This window comes from Schistocerca piceifrons, chromosome X, assembly GCF_021461385.2.
Source record: "Schistocerca piceifrons isolate TAMUIC-IGC-003096 chromosome X, iqSchPice1.1, whole genome shotgun sequence".
Lineage (NCBI taxonomy): Eukaryota > Metazoa > Arthropoda > Insecta > Orthoptera > Acrididae > Schistocerca > Schistocerca piceifrons.
In genome coordinates, this window is record NC_060149.1 from 396,998,812 (window position 1) to 397,019,017 (window position 20,206).

The 20,206-nt window shown below is 41.5% G+C and overlaps 1 protein-coding gene across 1 annotated transcript in view; it reads right to left on the reverse strand.

The window, feature by feature from the left end:
- LOC124723147 (hemicentin-1-like) overlaps positions 1-20,206 on the reverse strand; it is a 754,903-nt gene that overhangs the window by 453,272 nt on the left and 281,425 nt on the right. Inside the window, exons 16-17 of the mRNA XM_047248337.1 lie at positions 6,164-6,313; positions 5,989-6,084 (exon numbers count right to left, since the gene is read on the reverse strand). Coding sequence (XP_047104293.1) covers positions 5,989-6,084; positions 6,164-6,313 — 246 coding nt within the window. The remainder of the gene's footprint in view (positions 1-5,988; positions 6,085-6,163; positions 6,314-20,206) is intronic.

The following is a 20,206-nucleotide window of genomic DNA, read 5'->3' on the forward strand; positions in this document are numbered from 1 at the left end:
TATCTACATCATTGGTAAACACCATGAGAGTCTTATGAACACCAAGATCATTCCAACGTTTCAACAGTAAGTGTGTTTGTAAGATCATTGTTATGCAAGATGGGGCTCCTCCGCACATTTCACAGCCAGTGAAGCAGCAACTGCAGAGCCATTTCAGAAATGCTAGAACTATCAGGCATCATTTTCTTACAACTCAGCTGTCCAGATCACCTGATCTTAATCCACGTGACTACCAGCTGTGAGGTTAATGGAAAGATGTGATCAGAGACATTCTACTCTGCTGTGGAACATGCTGTTTCTTGATTTCAACTTGTGGCAGAAAGCAGTGGACAGCATATTGAACATGTCTTGTGCAAGTCTCACGAGAAGTAGAGACTGTTGTCATTTTGATCTTTATGTGGTTTCTGATCCAAGGAAAATTAAAAACAAGCATCATTGTTAATTTTATGCAGTTTTTGACCCCAGGACAATTAAAAACCAATTTTTCTCATCCAGGCTGGTATGGCCTTGCCATGTTGGAAGGGCTTACCTAACCAACAGTGCCACAACTGTTGACTGCTGAAGTTGTGAAGTCATGCCCATTGAACAGTATGGATGCTTTAATGTGCAACTCAAATAATAGCCATCAAATTACAATTCATCTGTCATTTGTAGATGACCCCATTTATGTTAAGACACTTACAGCATCATCTATTGGCAAAATTTCCATTAATTTTTCCCCATGACATTTCCCCCTGTGTCAATAATATACTGTTAAAATTTGACATAATTCTGGACAGTGGTTCTATTTCTACAGTGTTTTAAAATTGGAACTTTAATTATGGATACATTGTAGATAATATTCAATGCTAAGTTGCACAAGCATAGCAGACACATTTCTGGAATGCATCTTCTCTCCTTTAGAAATCTAATGGCCAACTGTATGTCACAAGTCACCAACAGAGTTTAAGTCTGATGTATTTGTGGGCCACTTGAGTGCCTCAATTTTGGATTGTTTAGAAAACCAAGTCATAATTCACATACTGATATAGATGGGCTGGTGAAACAGAAAAAATTATGTTACACATTAGTGGACATTGCAGTAATCCCCTTTGGATCCATGCTACATAATACATATAAAAGCACTAATCAGTACTTAAGAGTTCCATTCATGCAATTGCTGTAACTAGTAATTTTGTGTGTGCATCACTTCATAGTTCACACATGAAGTTTGTGCTTGATTCAGCCACTAGAGGCCACCCGGCCTGCTAATATGGCAGCAGTTGCATGGACAGCCTGCTGGTTGATCCCCCTGATGGAACTAGTGTCTCTACACGCCAGAGTGCTAGGCTCCACCAGCTGCTTGTGTATTGCTCTTGTCTTGCATGTGTGTGTACTGTTCAAGCGATAAATTACAGTGTCCTTGGGTAAGAACACTTTTTGCTGATGACTACGGTATTTGACTCCATGTGTTAAACTTCTGTCATTAGTCTTTTGAGTTTAATTTCCATGGAGGTAGTGTTTAAATCTCTTCTCGAGCAACAGCAGATGCTGACAGTTGTTATTTCCAGTTTAACGACTACACTGGAACAACCTGTGGCCCCACCAACAATGTATCTGTTGCTGTTCCTTGCGTACGGCGATGCTGCAGAAGACTGGGACACTTAAAGAAAGTGCCTGTGGCAACATTTCCAAGCATTTGGAGTAAAAGACGTAAACTTGTGCACGGCTCTGTTCTTTTCTTTGGTTTCACCTTGTGTGCATCAGTCGCTGTGTCAACTTGCCCCCTAAAAAAACCCTCAAGTCTATCTTTCAGTCAGAAGTGTGAGTTATTTTCTACCTTTCAATATAAACATACTCCATTATTGCTGCTTGTGTGGAGTTTTACCACTGCTAAAAGCAGCCAAAACAGTGATACAGGGCATGGAAAGCAGAACTACATGGACTCAGCTATATTTGTATTTCTGTGACAAATGTTCATAAGGAATCCTATGCAGATCAAATGGTTTGTGATGAAATGATATGTTTTGCTCCTGATAGGAAAGTTCAAGAGTGAGCTCTGCAGTGTGAAAATCCTATGCTTAGAAGTATTGAATGTAGCTCAGTCATTTTAAAGTTCTACAGGCTACAGGTAGTCAGACAGAAGCCTGATCCAAAGTTTCAGAAATCAGTTTCTCTCACTGCTCCCAGCTTTCAGTCAGATTGTAAGCATACAGGTAATTGTCATTCGTGACAATAACAGTCTGTACCACAACAGTGACAGCCTCATGCTCTGCTGCCTTCATGCCCATACTGTTTCATTCATCATGAACAGACTGCATGTCCCAAACATTGGGACACATTGCTTCTGTTTGTAACTCCTTTCCAAACCTGAGTGAGGATGAAATGAACATGGGTGTGAACAGTGTGTCAGCAATGACAGTGTCTCAATGCAAGTTATACAGTGAAGAGTGTGTGTTTAACAAACTATTGAGAATACAGGTGGACACAGATAAAGCAGCAACATTGGTGAATGCTCAGACTTATGTGGAATTGGTTTCTTCCATGCTGACTTAAGTGTGACAGAGGCTGACGAGTGATAACAAACAATGGATTCCCATTCTTGGACAGTTTTCTGCACCTTTGACTTACAAGGCTGTGGTTCATTCATTGACATTCATAGTTGTGGACAATGTTTATGCTGAAAATCTGTTTGGTTTGGATGCTTTTAAACTGTTTGTATTCTCCATCGATGATGAAGTGCTTTTCGTTTCTGATCAAGTTCCATAGCAACAGTTAGATGCTCTCTGTGCCAGATTTACCTTTCAATTTTTCTAGGACTGGGTTGTGCAACTGAATTTGAGGCTCATATTATGATGAAACAGTCTTGCTACCCCCATTTTTTCCAGGTCCACGTGGCACAGGTAACCTTACAGGATCAAGTAGAAGCAGAATCAGATCGTCTTTAATCCCTTGGCATTATTCAACCTCTTTCTACCAGTAAGTGGTCAGCAACATGATTTTCAAAAACCTACCAGTAAGTTATGACTCTGTGGTGATTTTAAATAATAGATTAATGCACTGTCAATCATTAATACCTACCCTTTGCCATATCCTGACAAGTTGTTAGCAAAATTAGTGGGGGGGGGCATTATTTTACAAAGACTGAATTTGCAGAGGCATAGTTACAGCTGTTGCTTGACAAGGAATCTAAATGCCTTCTACTTGTGAATACCCCATTTGGGCTTTATCAGTACCAGCTTTGCCTTTTGGTGTGGCAAGTGTAGCAGCTATTTTTCAATGCTTCTTAGAACAACTTACTGCATCAATTACAGGGTGCATCAACTATTTGGATGACATAGTAGTATCTGGTGCCTCTGCAGAGAAACATTTGCTCAATCTTTGTCCTCTGTTTTCTGTTTTACAGTCTGCAGGGTTAATCTGCAATTTGGTCAAGATACAGTTTTTTCAACCACCCATTATTTATTTGGGTTTTGAAATGTCATTTGCTAGCATTAACCCATTGTGCCAGCATATTGATGCTATTGCCACATTGCCACACCCCATGTCCATCAAAAAATTACAGTCATTTTTAGGCAACATTGCATACTACCACAAATTCATACTGGATGTTGCTATTGTGGCACAACCACTCTTCAGCAGTTCCACATTTCTTATAGGTTCACCACCGTTGGTGATAGGAGGTTGATGGAATTGTTGCAGGGTCATCAGCCCCAGACTCTGCTCCATCTGCTTTGGTTGATGCCACACCTTCTGACGGCACCAGTGCTGCAACACTTCCAGCCTGGCACAGCTGTTAGGGATCATGAGTTAAGCCCCAGGCCAAAAGGGGTCCTGGCGGTTATAGAAAGAACCCATGCACAGTCTCTGCATTGTCCACATGACTGAGGGGAGGGCATCATGACACTTCGACCAGCTATGATCTTACGTGGGCAGTTGTGCACCAGTGCATCTCTACTGCCCTCACGTCCTCCATCTGCCCAGCCATCACCTAAACCGTGGCTGGTGCACTCATCTTCTCTGCCACCACTGCTGCCGCTATGACAGCCAGTGTCGCCTATTCCACCGCCTTCACCTCCTTCTCCAGGGTTGGATCCAGACATGGAAATGAAAACTGTGACAGCATTGCCTCTCTTACCATATGGCCTCTCACAGGGGGAGCAGGTGATGCACACGTCCATGCTGGTGCCACTTCTGATGCTTCGCTGTGGTGGCAGCATGTCACATGACTCAACAAGCTACATTGACCACAGAGGAAATGGATGTGTGCACAGTGCTCACTTCTTCGTAAAGGAAGAGGAGTGCTGTAACTTGCAATTTTATGTGTGTGCTGCTTCACACTACATGCATGAAGTTTGTGCTTGATTCAGCCAGTAGAGGCCAACAGCCTGCTAGTACAACAGCAGTTGCATGTGCAGCCCGCTGGCTGTGCCCCTGTTGGATATAATGTCTATATAGGCCAGAGCACTAGACTCTGCCAACCACTTCTGTATTGCTAATTGTGTTGTACATTCTCTTCCATGTGTGTGTACTTCTCAAGCAAGAAATTACAGTGTTCTTTGGTCAGAAAAACAATGATGCACATCAGCATCATTAACCATCTGCAGTGTAACAGAGCAATACAATTGCTTAATGTTCAGGTGGCAATGCAACATGGGTAGAATTTTGCTCCTTGACATCTATACTGACATACTAATTTAGCTCTCAGCATGTAAAATGTCTAGTTGTCACTGAAGATTGCATGTCTCTAGTCTGGTCTTCACCAGAGATGGCATAATCATTATCGTGTATTTTATAATCAAGGGAAAGAAATCCCTTTGAGAAGGCTCTCCTGTAGGATACACTAGGTTCCTTCAGCAGCCACTGAATACAGTTCCAAGATCCAAGGCAATAAGTACAATTTTCAAGCTGCACAAGTTAAAAATAGTCATATTTTCATGGCCATGGTTAGTTGGCAAGCACAGCTTTAGTACATCCACATTTACACAAGTTCACATGCAAGGTTCACAGATGTAACAATCAATGTAACTCACTGCAGTTGTGAAATGCACTGTTGTATGCAGATTTCCTCATAAGAAACACTAAGTTGAGCTGCAAAAGCCCAGAATAATTTGCACAGTTGTAGCTTATTTGGGATTTTTAGCACTGAAGGTCAGGCATTGTGTGGGCAGGTATGCAAATTTGTTGCATTCTTCCCCATTTATTATTTAACTTCACCATCATGAATGACAGATCTGAGCACTGGTGCTGAACTAAAATGATTATTTCACACTGTATCAAACAACTGAGTCTTGGCAGAGACCCGTGCACCATTTCAAAACACACACAGTCTGCAACATACACTAACTGCATTAGTTATAAGTTTGTTTCTCTTCAATTTATTGTGATATTTGTGATCTGCATAGCAATCTTATACTAGTCTACAACCTGTATGCTGTAAAATGTGCACCACACCTGAAACAGTGTCCAGCAAATGTGATCTATTTATCATCAATTAAAAGAAATTCGTACATCCAACACTTGATGACTGTTCAAAAAACTTGTAATAGCAAAATGCAATTCCATAACCTAAACATGGCACATTAAGTATTCATGTCAATGAGAGTTAACATTGCTCATTACTCTACTTTAACTGTTAACAGCAATTGCAAAAAGTGAAAATGTTGTTATCACGGCAATGTCTCATTCATTCCGAAAACGGAATGACTGAAAATATGAAACATCATTCTGATAGCAGAACACCAAATGAAATGTTACTTTACAAAATGGTATGATAGATGACAATCATTGATCAGAAGCAGTGTTGGGGAACAGACTGTCACTTTTTAGACTGCAGCTCAGCTGTCAGGTAGCCATCATTAGTTTGTTTATCTGGCCATCTGTGGATCAACATACATACTGTTCTGTGAATGGCCATCTTTCCTCATACTATCCTGTGTGTTCCAGCCAGAATTTTCCATTATTGTGCTACTATTAATCTGATAATACAGTAGCACTAGAAATACTTACCAATTCCAGTTATTTTTATGGGAAAATCTTTCTTTACTGATCCATATCGATTTTCAGCTGTGCATATATAAACAGCTTCATCATCCAAAGTAGAATCTGGAAAGCAATGCATAGATATTTAAAAGCTGAGATGGTTCAAATGCAACAGGAAAGTGTCATACCATGTTATACATACTCATTATTTTTAGTAATCCAGTCTCTGTTTGGATGAATCTTTTGGAATCTAGTTGTTTTCCATCCTTTCTCTGCCATATGACTTTTGGATGTGGTATTCCGGCAGTCACACAGGGAATAGTTGCATCACTTCCAAACCCCACTTCGACATCTGAAAGTATGAGACAATAGTTTCAGTGTAATTATTAAAAGAAAGAGGTCAAATTTAGCTTTAATCTGTGATGATAAGGAAGCTTTCTTTATAAAAAGTGTGAAAGAAATTGTATAGATTACTTGACAATGTTTTCAAATGTTTTTGAGAAAGCAATGTGGCACATTTCAGTTCCCAGTATCCACTGAACATGGAATTTATACTTCCACTAATCATGAAAGAGCACTAGAAAAATTTTTCTTTGCAGTTGAGACAAGTGCTATTGTGAAAGAGGTGGAATGTAATTTGTGTGATGTGATTAGCGGGGTGGTCATTAACATCAGTTTGTGGCTTTCAGAGAATGGATCAACATTTAACAGCAACAAAATGAAATATATACTCTTTCTGGCATGAAACTCTTGTGAAGCACAATCTCACTGTCCTAAGTCTGTCAAACAGTCTTTGATGCTAACCAATTTAAATCCTTAGAACTGAGGGTAGTTGGAATGCTTATGTAGAAGTATCATGTGCAAGATCTTTATGCAGGAACTGAATGCTGCTATCTTCACTACATGACTGATCTCCACGGTCTTTTACAATGAAACATGAGGGACTGTTTACATTGCTTATATACACTCTACTATCAACATTGAACATTATCTGCATGTTTCACAATTTTTTGTTTGCCGTTTCCTGGTGCATAATCCTGAAGCCATTTCGTTCTTGAAGTCGTATGTGATGATGCTCCAGAATCAATGATCCACTCATTCTGGTTGAAATCTGACATACCAAGTAAACAAAGCAATGTCTTGTCTGCTCCCTTGGAACCCTCCTTTGATGATTCTTGCTTCTAAGGATAGTCAGACTTGAATTGACCATACTTCCAACAATTGAAACATTTTATTTTCTTCTTTTCTCACTTGTCTTTGGAGAAACCCTGCTGTGATTTCTTACAGTGCTTTGTAAATAAGGCACTACCACCTCTATCTTTGTACAACTTGAGGTATTTTTCCATACTTCCAATTAGCAACTTTGCTTTGATATTTTATGATGTGAAATTTTCATCATTGTGCTGGACTCTATACCCAAGTAGTAAGGCTGATAAGCTTTTTGTAGACATCTAAGTGTAATGAGTGCTATTAGTCTATCATCACCTAAGTTCTCCATGCTCTGAAGTCTCTTGGCTACATCCAGTACATGAGTGACATAACTCTAAATATTTCCTTCAAATTTGGGTAATGCAGTATTGAACAGAGCACCCCAGAGATCCATCCATCTAGTTTTATTCTTACCGGCAAGCTGGTTTTCCAGGTTACCTCAAGCTTCCTTTGCCTTTGTTGTATTTTCCACATGTGCATACAGAGATTTATCTACATACAAAACATACCTGTCCTTCTCTGCATTCCCAGCAGTACTTGCACCTTTTGCATAATCCCACAATTTTTCAGGCATTAGAATGAGTTTCATTCCAATCTTCCTGTGTTGTAATCATCCTTGTTTCTAAGTTTTTCTGTCACTGGAGTAGTGGTTTTGGTCAAACTTTCATTTGAAGACATTTCTGGAAACCCAAATTCGCTGGCACTAAATCACGTAACTGATTTTTTTTTTTAGAACCACCTACGGTTCAGACAACAAAGACTTTGACAAAACACAAATCAAAACAAGTATCACTGACAAAGTCGTCACATAAGCCAAAATGCTTGTTCAGTTATTAATCTTCCTACCCGCACAACATACGTAGTTCAATGCACAGATTTACCATTCTGATCCCAGAACTGGTTAGCACAGTGAGGTTTGTGGTGACAAAGATAAATAATTACTCTTTTGATAATACTTGTATTCACAGAGAACATATTACATGGTATACACAGAAACAGAAACTAATTCTCAAAGATAATCCATACCTCATAGACATCAAGGACAAAGAAGAAATAAGGAGCCATTTTACCAACATAACAACACTCCTACCCCATCACTTCTATGCACTAGTCCTCCATCCTTATATTACACATTCCTACCTTCCTCACTGTCCAATGTTTTCCCCATCAACAAAAATAAGGTTCAAATGGCTCTGAGCACTATGGGACTTAACATCTGTGGTCATCAGTCCCCTAGAACTCAGAACTACTTGAACCTAACCAACCTAAGGACGTCACACACAGCCATGCCCGAGGCAGGATTTGAACCTGCGACTGCAGCGGTCACACGGTTCCAGACTGAAGTGCCTAGAACCGCACGGCCACACCGGCCGGCTCCCCTTCAACACCAGACTCGATCTCAGGGCAGGTCCTTCCAGTCTTAGTGCCAGGAAAGTGCTTCTTTTCAACATCAGTGTTATGGGATCATCTTTTAAATGTCCACTAATTGTGTTTCATTTTACCTTTTATTATTACCATTTTTAACTTACAAGTGCAAGAAGTCAAATCTTTTGTATAGATAAAAACGTCTGTTTTATTTTCACCTATAAGAAATTTAAATTCACTGTAAATATCTCACCTTTCTGTTTCTTGTTTCTCTTCACTGTTAATTTTTGTTGTCATTTGGCTAAAGTGCACGTTGACAGTACTACTGGCAGCCCCTCCACTCCCCCCCTCCCCACCCCCAATACTACACCCATACAGGGTGTGGAAGGAAGAATTTTTTTTTTAATTGCATATAATTGCAACTTATCACAGTGAAAGCAAATATCCACCCTCATAACACCCATACTACACATCACCCAAAAACCTGTCCGTCTACATAAACTCATCCCTTCATTTCTCTTTGCATAGATATGTTAAACAAGCAACAAACCAGCCTTTTATTTTTCAACCAATGAATTTTATTTTCTGCCAAGGATTCCCATATGCCAGGGCAAGAGGGGGCCGCAGAAGCCCCCCTCCCCCCCCCCCCCCCCATTCCCTCATCCAGCTCTTGGTGAAAGGAAAAAATATAGTGTAATCCAAGAAAAAGTTGGTATTACATTGGTTTTTATGAGGGTAGAAGTAGAATTTTTTATCGCTACTTATAAGTCTCCATTTGTCTTCCAGAATATTAAAAATACTTCATATGCTCAGGTTTGCCCCCCCCCCCCCCTCCCTGCCACGCCCCCCTCCCACAAAATATGGTATGGGTGCGCTTGTCCACATGACACCCTTGTATGCTCACCTGTTTATGGGCTATCTAGAAGAAACCTTCCTAGCCTTCCAAAGCTCCCAAAACCTAGCATGGTTCAGGTTCACAGATGATATCACCATGATCTGCACTCGGGCCAAGACACCCTACTGACATGCCTTCACAACATCAACACATTTTGTCCCATCTGCTTTACCTGGTCCTCCTGTACCCAACGTGCCCCTTTTTGGACACTGACCAACACCCCTCTGATGGCTACATCCACACCTCTGCCCACATTAAACCCACTAACCACCAACAGCACCTGCATTTTGACATCTGCTGCCCCTTCCGCACCAAAAAATCCGTATCGTACAGGCTGGCCACCTGTGGTTGATGTATCTGCAGTGATGAGAACTCCCTTGCCTAGTATGCCAAGACCCTCACAAAAGCCTTCGCAGACAGGCAATACCTCTCAATCTAGACCAAAAATGGATTTCCCATGCCATATCCTCACACATCCCCCACCCTCCCACCACCCTCAAGACTCAGCTACAAAGGAATGTCCACCTCGTCCCATAATATCACCCTGGACTGTAACTGAACCATATCTTCACCAGGGCATTGATTATCCCTCATCCTGCACTGAAATGAGGGACATCCTACCCCGATTGTTTCCATCACTCCTAAAGTGGTGTTGTGTCACTCACCCAACCTACACAACATCCTAGCCCATCTCTATGCCACTCCCACTCCAAACCCCCTGTGGAAACCAACTACAAGACCTGCCCATTTCACCCAGTGAGCACATCCTACTCCAGTCCTCTCACAGGCTTATCCTATTTAGTCATATATGGATCTGCATCTACATTTACATCCATACTCCACAAGCCCCCTGACGGGGTGTGGCAGAGGGTACCTTGAGTACCTCTATCGGTTCTCCCTTCTATTCCAGTCTCGTATTGTTCATGGAAAGAAGGATTGTCAGTATGCCTCTGTGTGGGCTCTAATCTCTCTGATTTTATCCTCATAGTCTCTTCGCGAGATATAACTAGGAGGGAGCAATATACTGCTTGACTCCTCGGTGAAGGTATGTTCTCGAAACTTCAACAAAAGCCCGTACCGAGCTACTGAGCGTCTCTCCTGTAGAGTCTTCCACTGGACTCATCTCCGTAATGCTTTCACGATTACTAAATGATCCTGTAACAAAGCGCGCTGCTCTCCGTTGGATCTTCTCTATCTCTTCTATCAACCCTTTCTGGTACGGATCCCACACTGCTGAGCAGTATTCAAGCGGTGGGAGAACAAGCGTACTGTAACCTACTTTCTTTGTTTTCGGATTGCATTTCCTTAGGATTCTTCCAATGAATCTCAGTCAGGCATCTGCTTTACCGACGATCAACTTTATATGATCATTCCATTTTAAATCACTCCTAATGCCTACTCCCAGATAATTTATGGAATTGACTGCTTCCAGTTGCTGACCTGCTATTTTGTAGCTTAATGATATGGGATCTATCTTTTTATGTATTTGCAGCACATTCCACTTGTCTACATTGAGATTCAATTACATTCCCTGCACCATGCATCAATTCACTGCAGATCCTCCTGCATTTCAGTACAATTTTCCATTGTTACAACCTCTTGATATACCACAGCATCATCCAAAAAAAGCCTCAGTGAACTTCCCAAGTCATCCACAAGGTCATTTATGTATATTGTGAATAGTAACGGTCCTACGACACTCCCCTGCGGCACACCTGAATTCACTCTTACTTCGGAAGGCTTCTCTCCATTGAGAATGACATGCTGCATTCTGTTATCTAGGAACTCTTCAATCCAATCACACAATTGGTCTGATAGTCCATATGCTCTTACTTTGTTCATTAAACGACTGTGGGGAACTGTATCGAACGCCTTGCGGAAGTCAAAAAACATGGCATCTACCTGGGAACCCGTGTCCATGGCCCTCTGAGTCTCGTGGACGAATAGCGCGAGCTGGGTTTCACACGATCGTCTTTTTCGAAACCCATGCTGATTCCTACAGAGAAGATTTCTAGTTTCGAGAAAAGTCATTATACTCGAACATAATATGTGTTCCAAAATTCTACAACTGATCGACGTTAGAGATATATGTCTATAGCTCTGCACATCTGTTCGACATCCCTTCTTGAAAACGGGGATGACCTGTGCCCTTTTCCAATCCTTTGGAATGCTACGCTCTTCTAGAGACCTACGGTACACTGCTGCAAGAAGGGGGGCAAGTTCCTTCGCGTACTCTGTGTAAAATCGAACTGGTATACCATCAGGTCCAGCGGCCTTTCCTCTTTTGAGTGATTTTAATTGTTTCTCTATCCATCTGTCGTCTATTTCAATATGTACCATTTCGTCATCTGTGTGACAATCTAGAGAAGGAACTACAGTGCAGTCTTCCTCTGTGAAACAGCTTTGGAAAAAGACATTTAGTATTTCAGCCTTTAGTCTGTCATCCTCTGACATAAGACCAAAATTTCTTAGGATTTTCTGCCAAGTCATTACATAGAACTTTACTTTCGAATTCATTGAATGCCTCTCGCATGGCCCTCCTCACATTACATTTCGCTTCACGTAATTTTTGTTTGTCTGCAAGGCGTTGGCTATGTTTATGTTTGCTGTGAAGTTGCCTTTGCTTCCGCAGAAGTTTTCTAACTCAGCTGTTGTACCAAAGTGGCTCTTTCCCCTCTCTTATGATCTTGCTTGGCACATATTCATGTAACGCATATTGTACGATGGTTTTGAACTCTGTCCACTGATCCTCAACACTATCTGTACTTAAAATAAAACTTTTGTGTTGAGCTGTCAGGTACTCTGAAATCTGCTTTTTTTCACTTTTGCTAAACAGAAAAATCTTCCTACCTTTTTTAATATTTCTATTTATGGCTGAAATCATCGATGCAGTAACCGCTTTATGATCGCTGATTCACTGTTCTGCGTTAACTCAATATTTGTACATTCAATGTGAACAGCAATTAATATAGTGATTGCTATTGTATATTAATATAAATCCCATTCCACTACATGTGTTCAATGGCCAATAAAGAATCTGAATCTGAATTTCAGCAATATTGGGCAGATGGATGCAATACAGCTGTTTAGATAAAGGCAGTGCTGACATGCTGGATTCAAGAGCTGTAGTACTTGCCCTTAACAGAATATCAAAAACAGGTATTTCTTAGCAACAACAAAATCTTAATGCTCACAACATGAATGTTATTGTCTGTGACAAGTCACCTGAGCCAGTTTCATTGTAAGAGATATGTAACATCTCAGAAACAGTGACTAAAGCCCTGCAGAAACTTAATGGGTCCCAAGGTGTGTATAGTCTCCTCAAAAATTTCTTTATTGATAGTTGTTTGATGATAGTGTTATAAATAATAATGATATTTTCATTAAAAAGTAAATCTAATGTCTTTATATTGTTACAGACCTGGAGATAGGGTATGAATTAAATTACAATTGGTTGCTTTCCTCTCTGGTTTGACTGTGAAGGAAATTACAAAAGACGTTACTTGCAAATCATGTCATAGTCTAATTCAAAATGAAAAATGTGGTTATTCCTCAATGGACATTATTTTTAAATAAGATCAGTGTAATGCTTTCTTTTACCCTTTAGAATTACTGGTGTGGCTAATAAACACTGTATATGATTTCATGAGTGAAGTGCCAAATTTGTCAGTACCCAAGTTTGCACAATTTTAGCCAAGTCAGTTATCAATATTTTGTGCACTTCAAAGGTTTTACAATGCAAATGAAGTGAGATTTCAGATCATGCTGAGAAATTAGGCCAAGTGATCTGAAAAACTGTTATATGAGTCATGTAAAAAAGAATTGGAGACAAAATGACTGAAAATTTTGAAAGGGTGAAATATTTAAATAACAAGCTGATCAACAGAAAAGTAATCCAGTTGGAGCAGATGTGATTAAGTGTGTGCAGTGCCACCTGGGTAGACCACTGCATGCTTGCAGTACTAGGCTTGGAGAATACTAGCAGGTGATTAGTGAAGAGAGCCACACAGGATTTAATGTTTGCTCTTCTGTGGAGCCCAATTCTGCTGTTTAGCTCAGGAGAAGCCAATTCAAGACAATGGCACATTGATGACTCACAAACATTTCACTCTTTTTTACAGTTTGTTAAAATTAAATGTCATAGCAGCATTAAATGCTTTCACATTAATTTTACAGTGAGGTGACAGAAGGTATGGGATAGTGATATGCACATATAAATATGGTCGTAGTGTAGTGTTGTTGAGTATCAAGTTCGGTACAAGAAGTATCCACTACTGCAAAGATACTGCATAGCAAAGCAATATCATGAGGTGCCAGTGAGATACTAGGAAGAAGCCATGCCTCCCATAGTCCTGAGGCACACCGCTGCGCCTCTATCCTTAAATAGCATTGCCAGATGCCAGGAGGGAAGTTCTGTTTGAGGTCGGATCCCGCCCACTGCCAGGAAGTTCCTTTCAGAGTAACATCCTTGTGCTCTCTATTCACTGTGACACAGCCAGTGTCAACCACATAGGAGTGAAGACTTCCGTGCTCTGTGTACTGCGCCTACATGCCAATGCTATCAGAATTGTATCAACAAATGTCTACAAACTTGTGTTTTCTAGTGACTGTAGTGAAACCACAGTACAGCCTTTCTGAACTTATATCAATTAGCCACTCAGTAGTCATGGCTCATTTAGTGTGTTCTGAAAGTGTGTTCTGAACTGCAAGTTCATGTGTGCAGTTTCATAGCCACTACTGTGCCTGGTAAACAAAGATAAGTTTTGCTGTAGTTAATAAAGTGAGGGGGAAGTTCGGGTCGGTTACACCAAACAATACTCCCATTTTGCAGTAGTTCATTTATTCACCTCTTTACACAAGCAAGGCTTACAAAGAACTGGACGGTGGAACTGCACAAAGATAATGTTTAGCTTAGTTCAAAGACGATACTCAGATCGATATTGGTATCAACCTCATTGGCGCCACAAAAGTATTATTTATTCAATGTCTTCTAATTAACTGTGTTACCACTAGCCACAACAGCGTCCAAGAAGCCAGACACAACAGGTCATATTGCATACACAATATCCAGATTGACAGTGCATTGTTGGAGCTGTCATTTGTATTCAGGTGATTCATGCGAATAGGTTTCCGACATGGTTATGGCTGCACAATGGGAAACAACAGGCTTTGATCGTGGAATGGAGGTTGGGGATAGATGCAGGGGACATTTCATTTCAGAAATCTTTAGAGAATTCAGTTTTCTGAGATACACAGTGTCAAGATTGAGCTGAGAATACCATATGTCTGGCATTAAATTTCATAACAAAGAACGAAGTGGCCAAAGCCTTCACTCAACTATCAAGAGCAGCGGCATTTGTAGAGTTGTCAATGCTAACAGACAAGCAACACTGTGCAAAATAACCACAGAAATCAATGTACCTGCTAGGCCAGTGCATCAAATTTTGGCATTAATGGGCTGTGGCAGCAGGCAACCAATGCAAATGGCTTTGCTACCAGCAGGTCATCACCCACAGCACCTCTCCTGAGCTTGTGACCATTTTGGTTCGACCCAAGGTAAATGGAGGACTGTGGCCTGATTGGCTGAGTCCCAATTTCAGTTGAAAGCAAGTGAAGGTAAGATTTGAGTGTGCCGCAGACCTCACCAAGCCATGGACCCAAGTTGTCAACAAGGCATTGTGGAAGGTGGTGGTGGCTACATAATAGTGTGGGCTGTGCTTTCATGGAATGGATTGTGCCCTCTGGTCTAACTAAACCAATAATTGGCTGCAATTGGTTATGTTTGGCTACTGAAGAACATTTGCAGCCATTCATGAACTTCATGCTCCCAAACAACAATGTCATGTCACCAGGCCATGATCATTCGTGACGAATTTGAAGAACATTCTGGACAGTTCAAGCAAATGATTTGGCCATGCGGATCACCTGACATGAATCCCATTGAACATTTATGGGGCATAATTGAGAGGTCAGTTCATGCACAACATCCTGCATCAGCAACACTTTAGTAATCATGGTTGGCTAGAGAGGCAGCAAGGCTCAGTATTTCGGCAAGAGACTTCCAATGACTTTTTGAGTCCATTCCATGTCAAGTTACTGTACTATGCAGGGCAAGAAAAGGTCCGACACAATATTAGGGGGTATCCATGACTTCTGTCACCTCATAGTAAGATGAATGAATGTTAATGACTAATTTGGTTAAACTACAGCATAACATAATCCTATGAGTGATGCAGTTCAGAAGCAGAAGGATGTAGTGTCTAATCTATGTGCTAATTTTTTTTTTCCAGTTGTAAAAGATTCTTGGACCTTTATATTGATTTGATAAAAGTAAGTTCTGCAATATTAGATGTTGTTTCCATATAAGATAGCTCTCTCTCAGGAGTAACTGTGTTGGACTTTGTGACATCATCCCAATTTAAAAAAAAAACAAAAGATTACATTGTTACAAGTGACAAACAGCAGTGATAATTTATAGTCTTCCTTGTGACAAATAGTGGCTGTTTATTTCTGAGTATGTTGTGATTTTCAAGTGTGTATTTGTATGTAATATGCATCAAAACACTCGCCATAGACTTGTCCATCACCTAATGTAGGTTCCCTGAATTTCGTTTGTAGTTTTAGTTTTAATAATGAAACGTTCCTCAAATATAATAAAATGTGTAGAATATAGCTCAAACATAAACACTAGGTTATGCTACACAGGTCAGTCAATTACCAGAATCTTTATGTAGCATTCACATTCTTGTCTTCAGTAACTCACAACCAAAATATCACCTTCCAACTCAACCTAGAACTCAAGCAAGGGCACCCATATGATAGTTTGACAGGGAGGGGGTGGGGGGGAGGGCAGCAGTGGGGGCTAGACCTGGGGGTGTGGAGTATTCTTAATATTTTTGAAGAGAAATGGTGACTTGTAAGTAGTCATAAAAAATTTCCATTTCCAGCACTGTTAAAAATCTGTATAATAGCTACTTTTCAATCATTTTCTCAGAAGAGAAACACCTGACTATACTATATCTTTTTCGATTCCCTGAGAGCTAAAGAATGCCACCCCATTGCCCCCGGGTATGGATGCGCTTGCATGTGGGTGCCCATGGTTATGCTGCAAATTTGTTTGTAAACCTTCCCTTCACAAAGAAAAAGTAGTTGTGGGTCAGGATATAGTTGGTAAGGTGTATAAGCAATTAGGTGGTGGGTTTGGAGTTTGAAGGACATTGGGAGAGGTACTATTTGATAACAGCAAGGCCATGGGCATGAGGGATGCTGGTTTACAGGGAGATGCTGTCCACAGTGTTGTGTAGGGACTCAGGAGGTAAACAGATGGGAATGGTAGAAAGTCGGTGAAGGACATGGTTAGTATCTTCAGTGTGGGAGGCTAGGTTTCAGGCAATTTGATGGAGGTTTTGTTCAGCAAGAAAAGAAATTCTTTCAGTGGGAGCATAATAGCCAGCTACAATGGGGCATCCAGGATTTTTAGGCTTGTGGATTTTGGGGAGCATGTAGAAAGTGGGTGCATGGGGTGTTGTTAGCGTGAGGTGGGAGATGGCCTCAGGTGAGAGGGTCTGGGTACAGCTTATGGATTTCAGTAAGGATTGGAGGTTATGTGGGACTTCTGGGATGGGATCCCTCTGGCAGAGCTTGTAGGTGAAGGAGTCAGCCAGCTCGTGGAGGCCTTCCATCAGGTATTCATTGCTACTCATCACAACAGTGGTGGAGTCTTTGTCTGCAGGGAGAATGATTAGGTCTGGATCTGTTTTCAGACTGTGTATGGTTGTCTTTCCTTCTGTCAAAAGGTTAGTGCTCTGAGGAAGGGACTTGAGGAAGAATACAGGGGCCAAGTTGGAAGTAAGGAATTCCTGAAAGCTGACTATTGAGTAGTTAGCTGGGAGGAGGGCGGGGGGGGGGGGTGGGGGGGGGGGTGGCTAATTGTTGGATGGAGGTATGAACTGAGAGAGACAAGATTCAATTTTGGGATTAAGTAGACTTTTGTTGGAGGGATTGGTGGTGCCCCAAGGCGGAACTAGGATGTTGACAGGTTGGACAATTTATGTAGGTGGTGTCTGGAATGCCCCTTTAGGTATTGGAGTGCAAGTGTTTCTGTTTTAGAGATGTTGTGTATGTAGTGAGGAATGCACAGTAGCAGTATGTTGCAAAAGGAATACAGGTAATCGGAGATGTCTGTAACATGGAAAGGACTGCACAAACCAATTACTGAAAGAACTCATCTCCATAGGACAGATGTCCCAGAACCACCTGTATTCCCTCTGGAACATACTGTTACTGTGCAATCCTCACTAAATGCCAAACATCTCTGAAAAAGAAACCCTTGCACTCCAACACCTGGACAAGCATTCCAGCCCAGCCAAGCTGACCCGTTCAAATTACCAAGTCCTCAAAAGCTCCCTTCCAACACTCCACAAAACCCAAAAACCAAGCAAACCCAAAAGACTGTTATTAACATCCCTACTGAAAACCTCAGTCCTATAGAATTTTCAGTCCTATTCAAAGGTCCATCCTTCCGACCTACTCCAAATTTAACTATGTTGGACTTGTCAAAGATGTACTCTCTTTCTCCCAATGCCTACACTGGAAACACTTCTTTGTCACCAATCCTTCCAACCAAAGCCATCCTCATCCCAACATTGAACCTTGGCTCTCCCAGTTCATACCACCATACAGCCATGATCCTCCACCCCCCTACCTCCTGCCCAACCTCCAGTCAGATTCCAGGAATTCCTTACCTCAAACTTGGACCTACTATCCTTCCCCAAGTCCCATCCTCAGAGCATTAACCTTTTGGCAGAAGGAATGACAGCCATACACAATCTGAAACAGCATTCAGAGCAGGATATGCAGCACACTTCTACCAAAATAAAGAAGCCTAAGAATGTGCTAACTGTTAGGAAGAAGGAAGTGTGGCTGCTAGCTAGCAGACATGGATGAGGTGTAGGCCCTCAATTGCAGGAAAACTTTGGGGCGAGGTACCAGTTCACCAGCTTTTTCAAACCAAATGCAAGAGTAAGTGAAGAGATAGGATAATTTTGTAAGGATTTTTCAAATGACAACCACGTAGAGACAGTGGGTGGGGCCAGAAATAGTTTGGATAGGAATTGGGTGTATGAGATAGGAGATGCCCTGGACATGATAAGCTTCCCTGACTCGTGGCACCAATGTACACTTTGTTGAGATGTGCTGACAGGTAGTATGTTAATGTCAATACTATTCCTAATATACACCAACCACTTTCATGATAGCTTTAGTCTTAGGGACTAAATTCTGTTTGCTGGTGACAACAATATTATAGCGTCAAAAATACGATAGAGCTCCTTGCAAAGAAAGAAAATGAAATGCTCAAGGAAGTTAAAAATCAGTCAATGTGCAATAAAGTGACAATGAACATAAAGCAAAAAAATGCCTTAAATTTCCACATGAAGAGATAAAATAACACTTAAATTGAATACAATATTATGAAATGGGTAGATTGCTACTCACTATATTGTGGAGATGCTGAGTCGCAGACAAGCCCAATGAAAAGACTGTCAAACAAGTGATCTTTCTGCCGAAAGGACTTTAATCAGAATTAGACAACATACACTAACTCACTTATGCAAACACAACTCACATACACATGACCAAGTCTCTTGTTGCCAAAGTCAGACTGCGAGCAGCAGTGCATGATGGGAGAAGCAATCTGGGTGGTGGGGGTAAGGAGGAGACTGGAGCAGGGATGGGGAGGGATAGTGGGGTAGGGGTGGGAGATGATAAAGTGCTGCTTGTGGGCATATACAGCACAAGGTGGAGAGAGGGTAGGGCACCTAGGTGCAGTCAGGAGGTTAGACGGAGAGCAAAGGGGAGGAGATGGAACAGAGGGTTGTGTAATGCTGGAGTTGGAACAGGAAAGGGCATAGGTGGATATAGGACAATGACTGACAAAGTTTGACACCAGGAAGGTTACGGGAACATAGAATATACTGTGGGGAGAGTTCCCACCTGCGTAATCCAGAAAAGCTGGTGTTGGTAGGAAGGATGTAGATGGCGCTGGCTGTAAAGCAGCTATTAAAATGAAGAAGAATGTGTTGGACAGTGTGCTCAGCAACTGGGTGGTCCCGGAAAGATGTATGGGACAGCTCTTGCATCTAGGTCTATTACAGGGATATGATCCACAAGGCAAGGGGTTGGAAGTGGGGGTTGTGTAGGGATGGACAAGGATATTGTGTAGATTAAGTGGGAGGGGTGGGAAGGACAGTGGGTATGACATTCCTTGTTTGAGGGCATGATGTGAGGTAGTCAAAAACCTGGCAGAGAATGTTATTCAGTTGCTAGTGCTCCTCTGTGGCCAGATGGTGGAACTTTGAGAGATGGGGGTGACTATAGAGGTAAGGCATAGGAGTTATGTTTCTATACTAGGTTGGGAGGGTAATTACAACCTGTGAAGGCCTCATTGAGACCCTTGGTTTATTTTGAGAGGGACTGCTCACAACTACTGATGTGACAGGCATGGGTGGCTAGGCTAGGAATTCTTGGAATGGAATGGGTGAATGGGTGGTAGTTGTCAATGTTGAGGTATTGCTGGTGGTCGGTAGGTTTGATATAGAGAGAGGTACTGATGCAGTCATCTTTGAAGTGGAGGTTAACATTGAGGAAGGTGGCTTATTGGTTTGAGGAGGACCTGGTGAAGCAGATGGGAAGAAGGTGTTGAGGTTCTGGATGAATGTGGATCCAGATCACGAAGATGTCATCAATGAATCTGAACCAGGTGAGGGGTTTGGTATT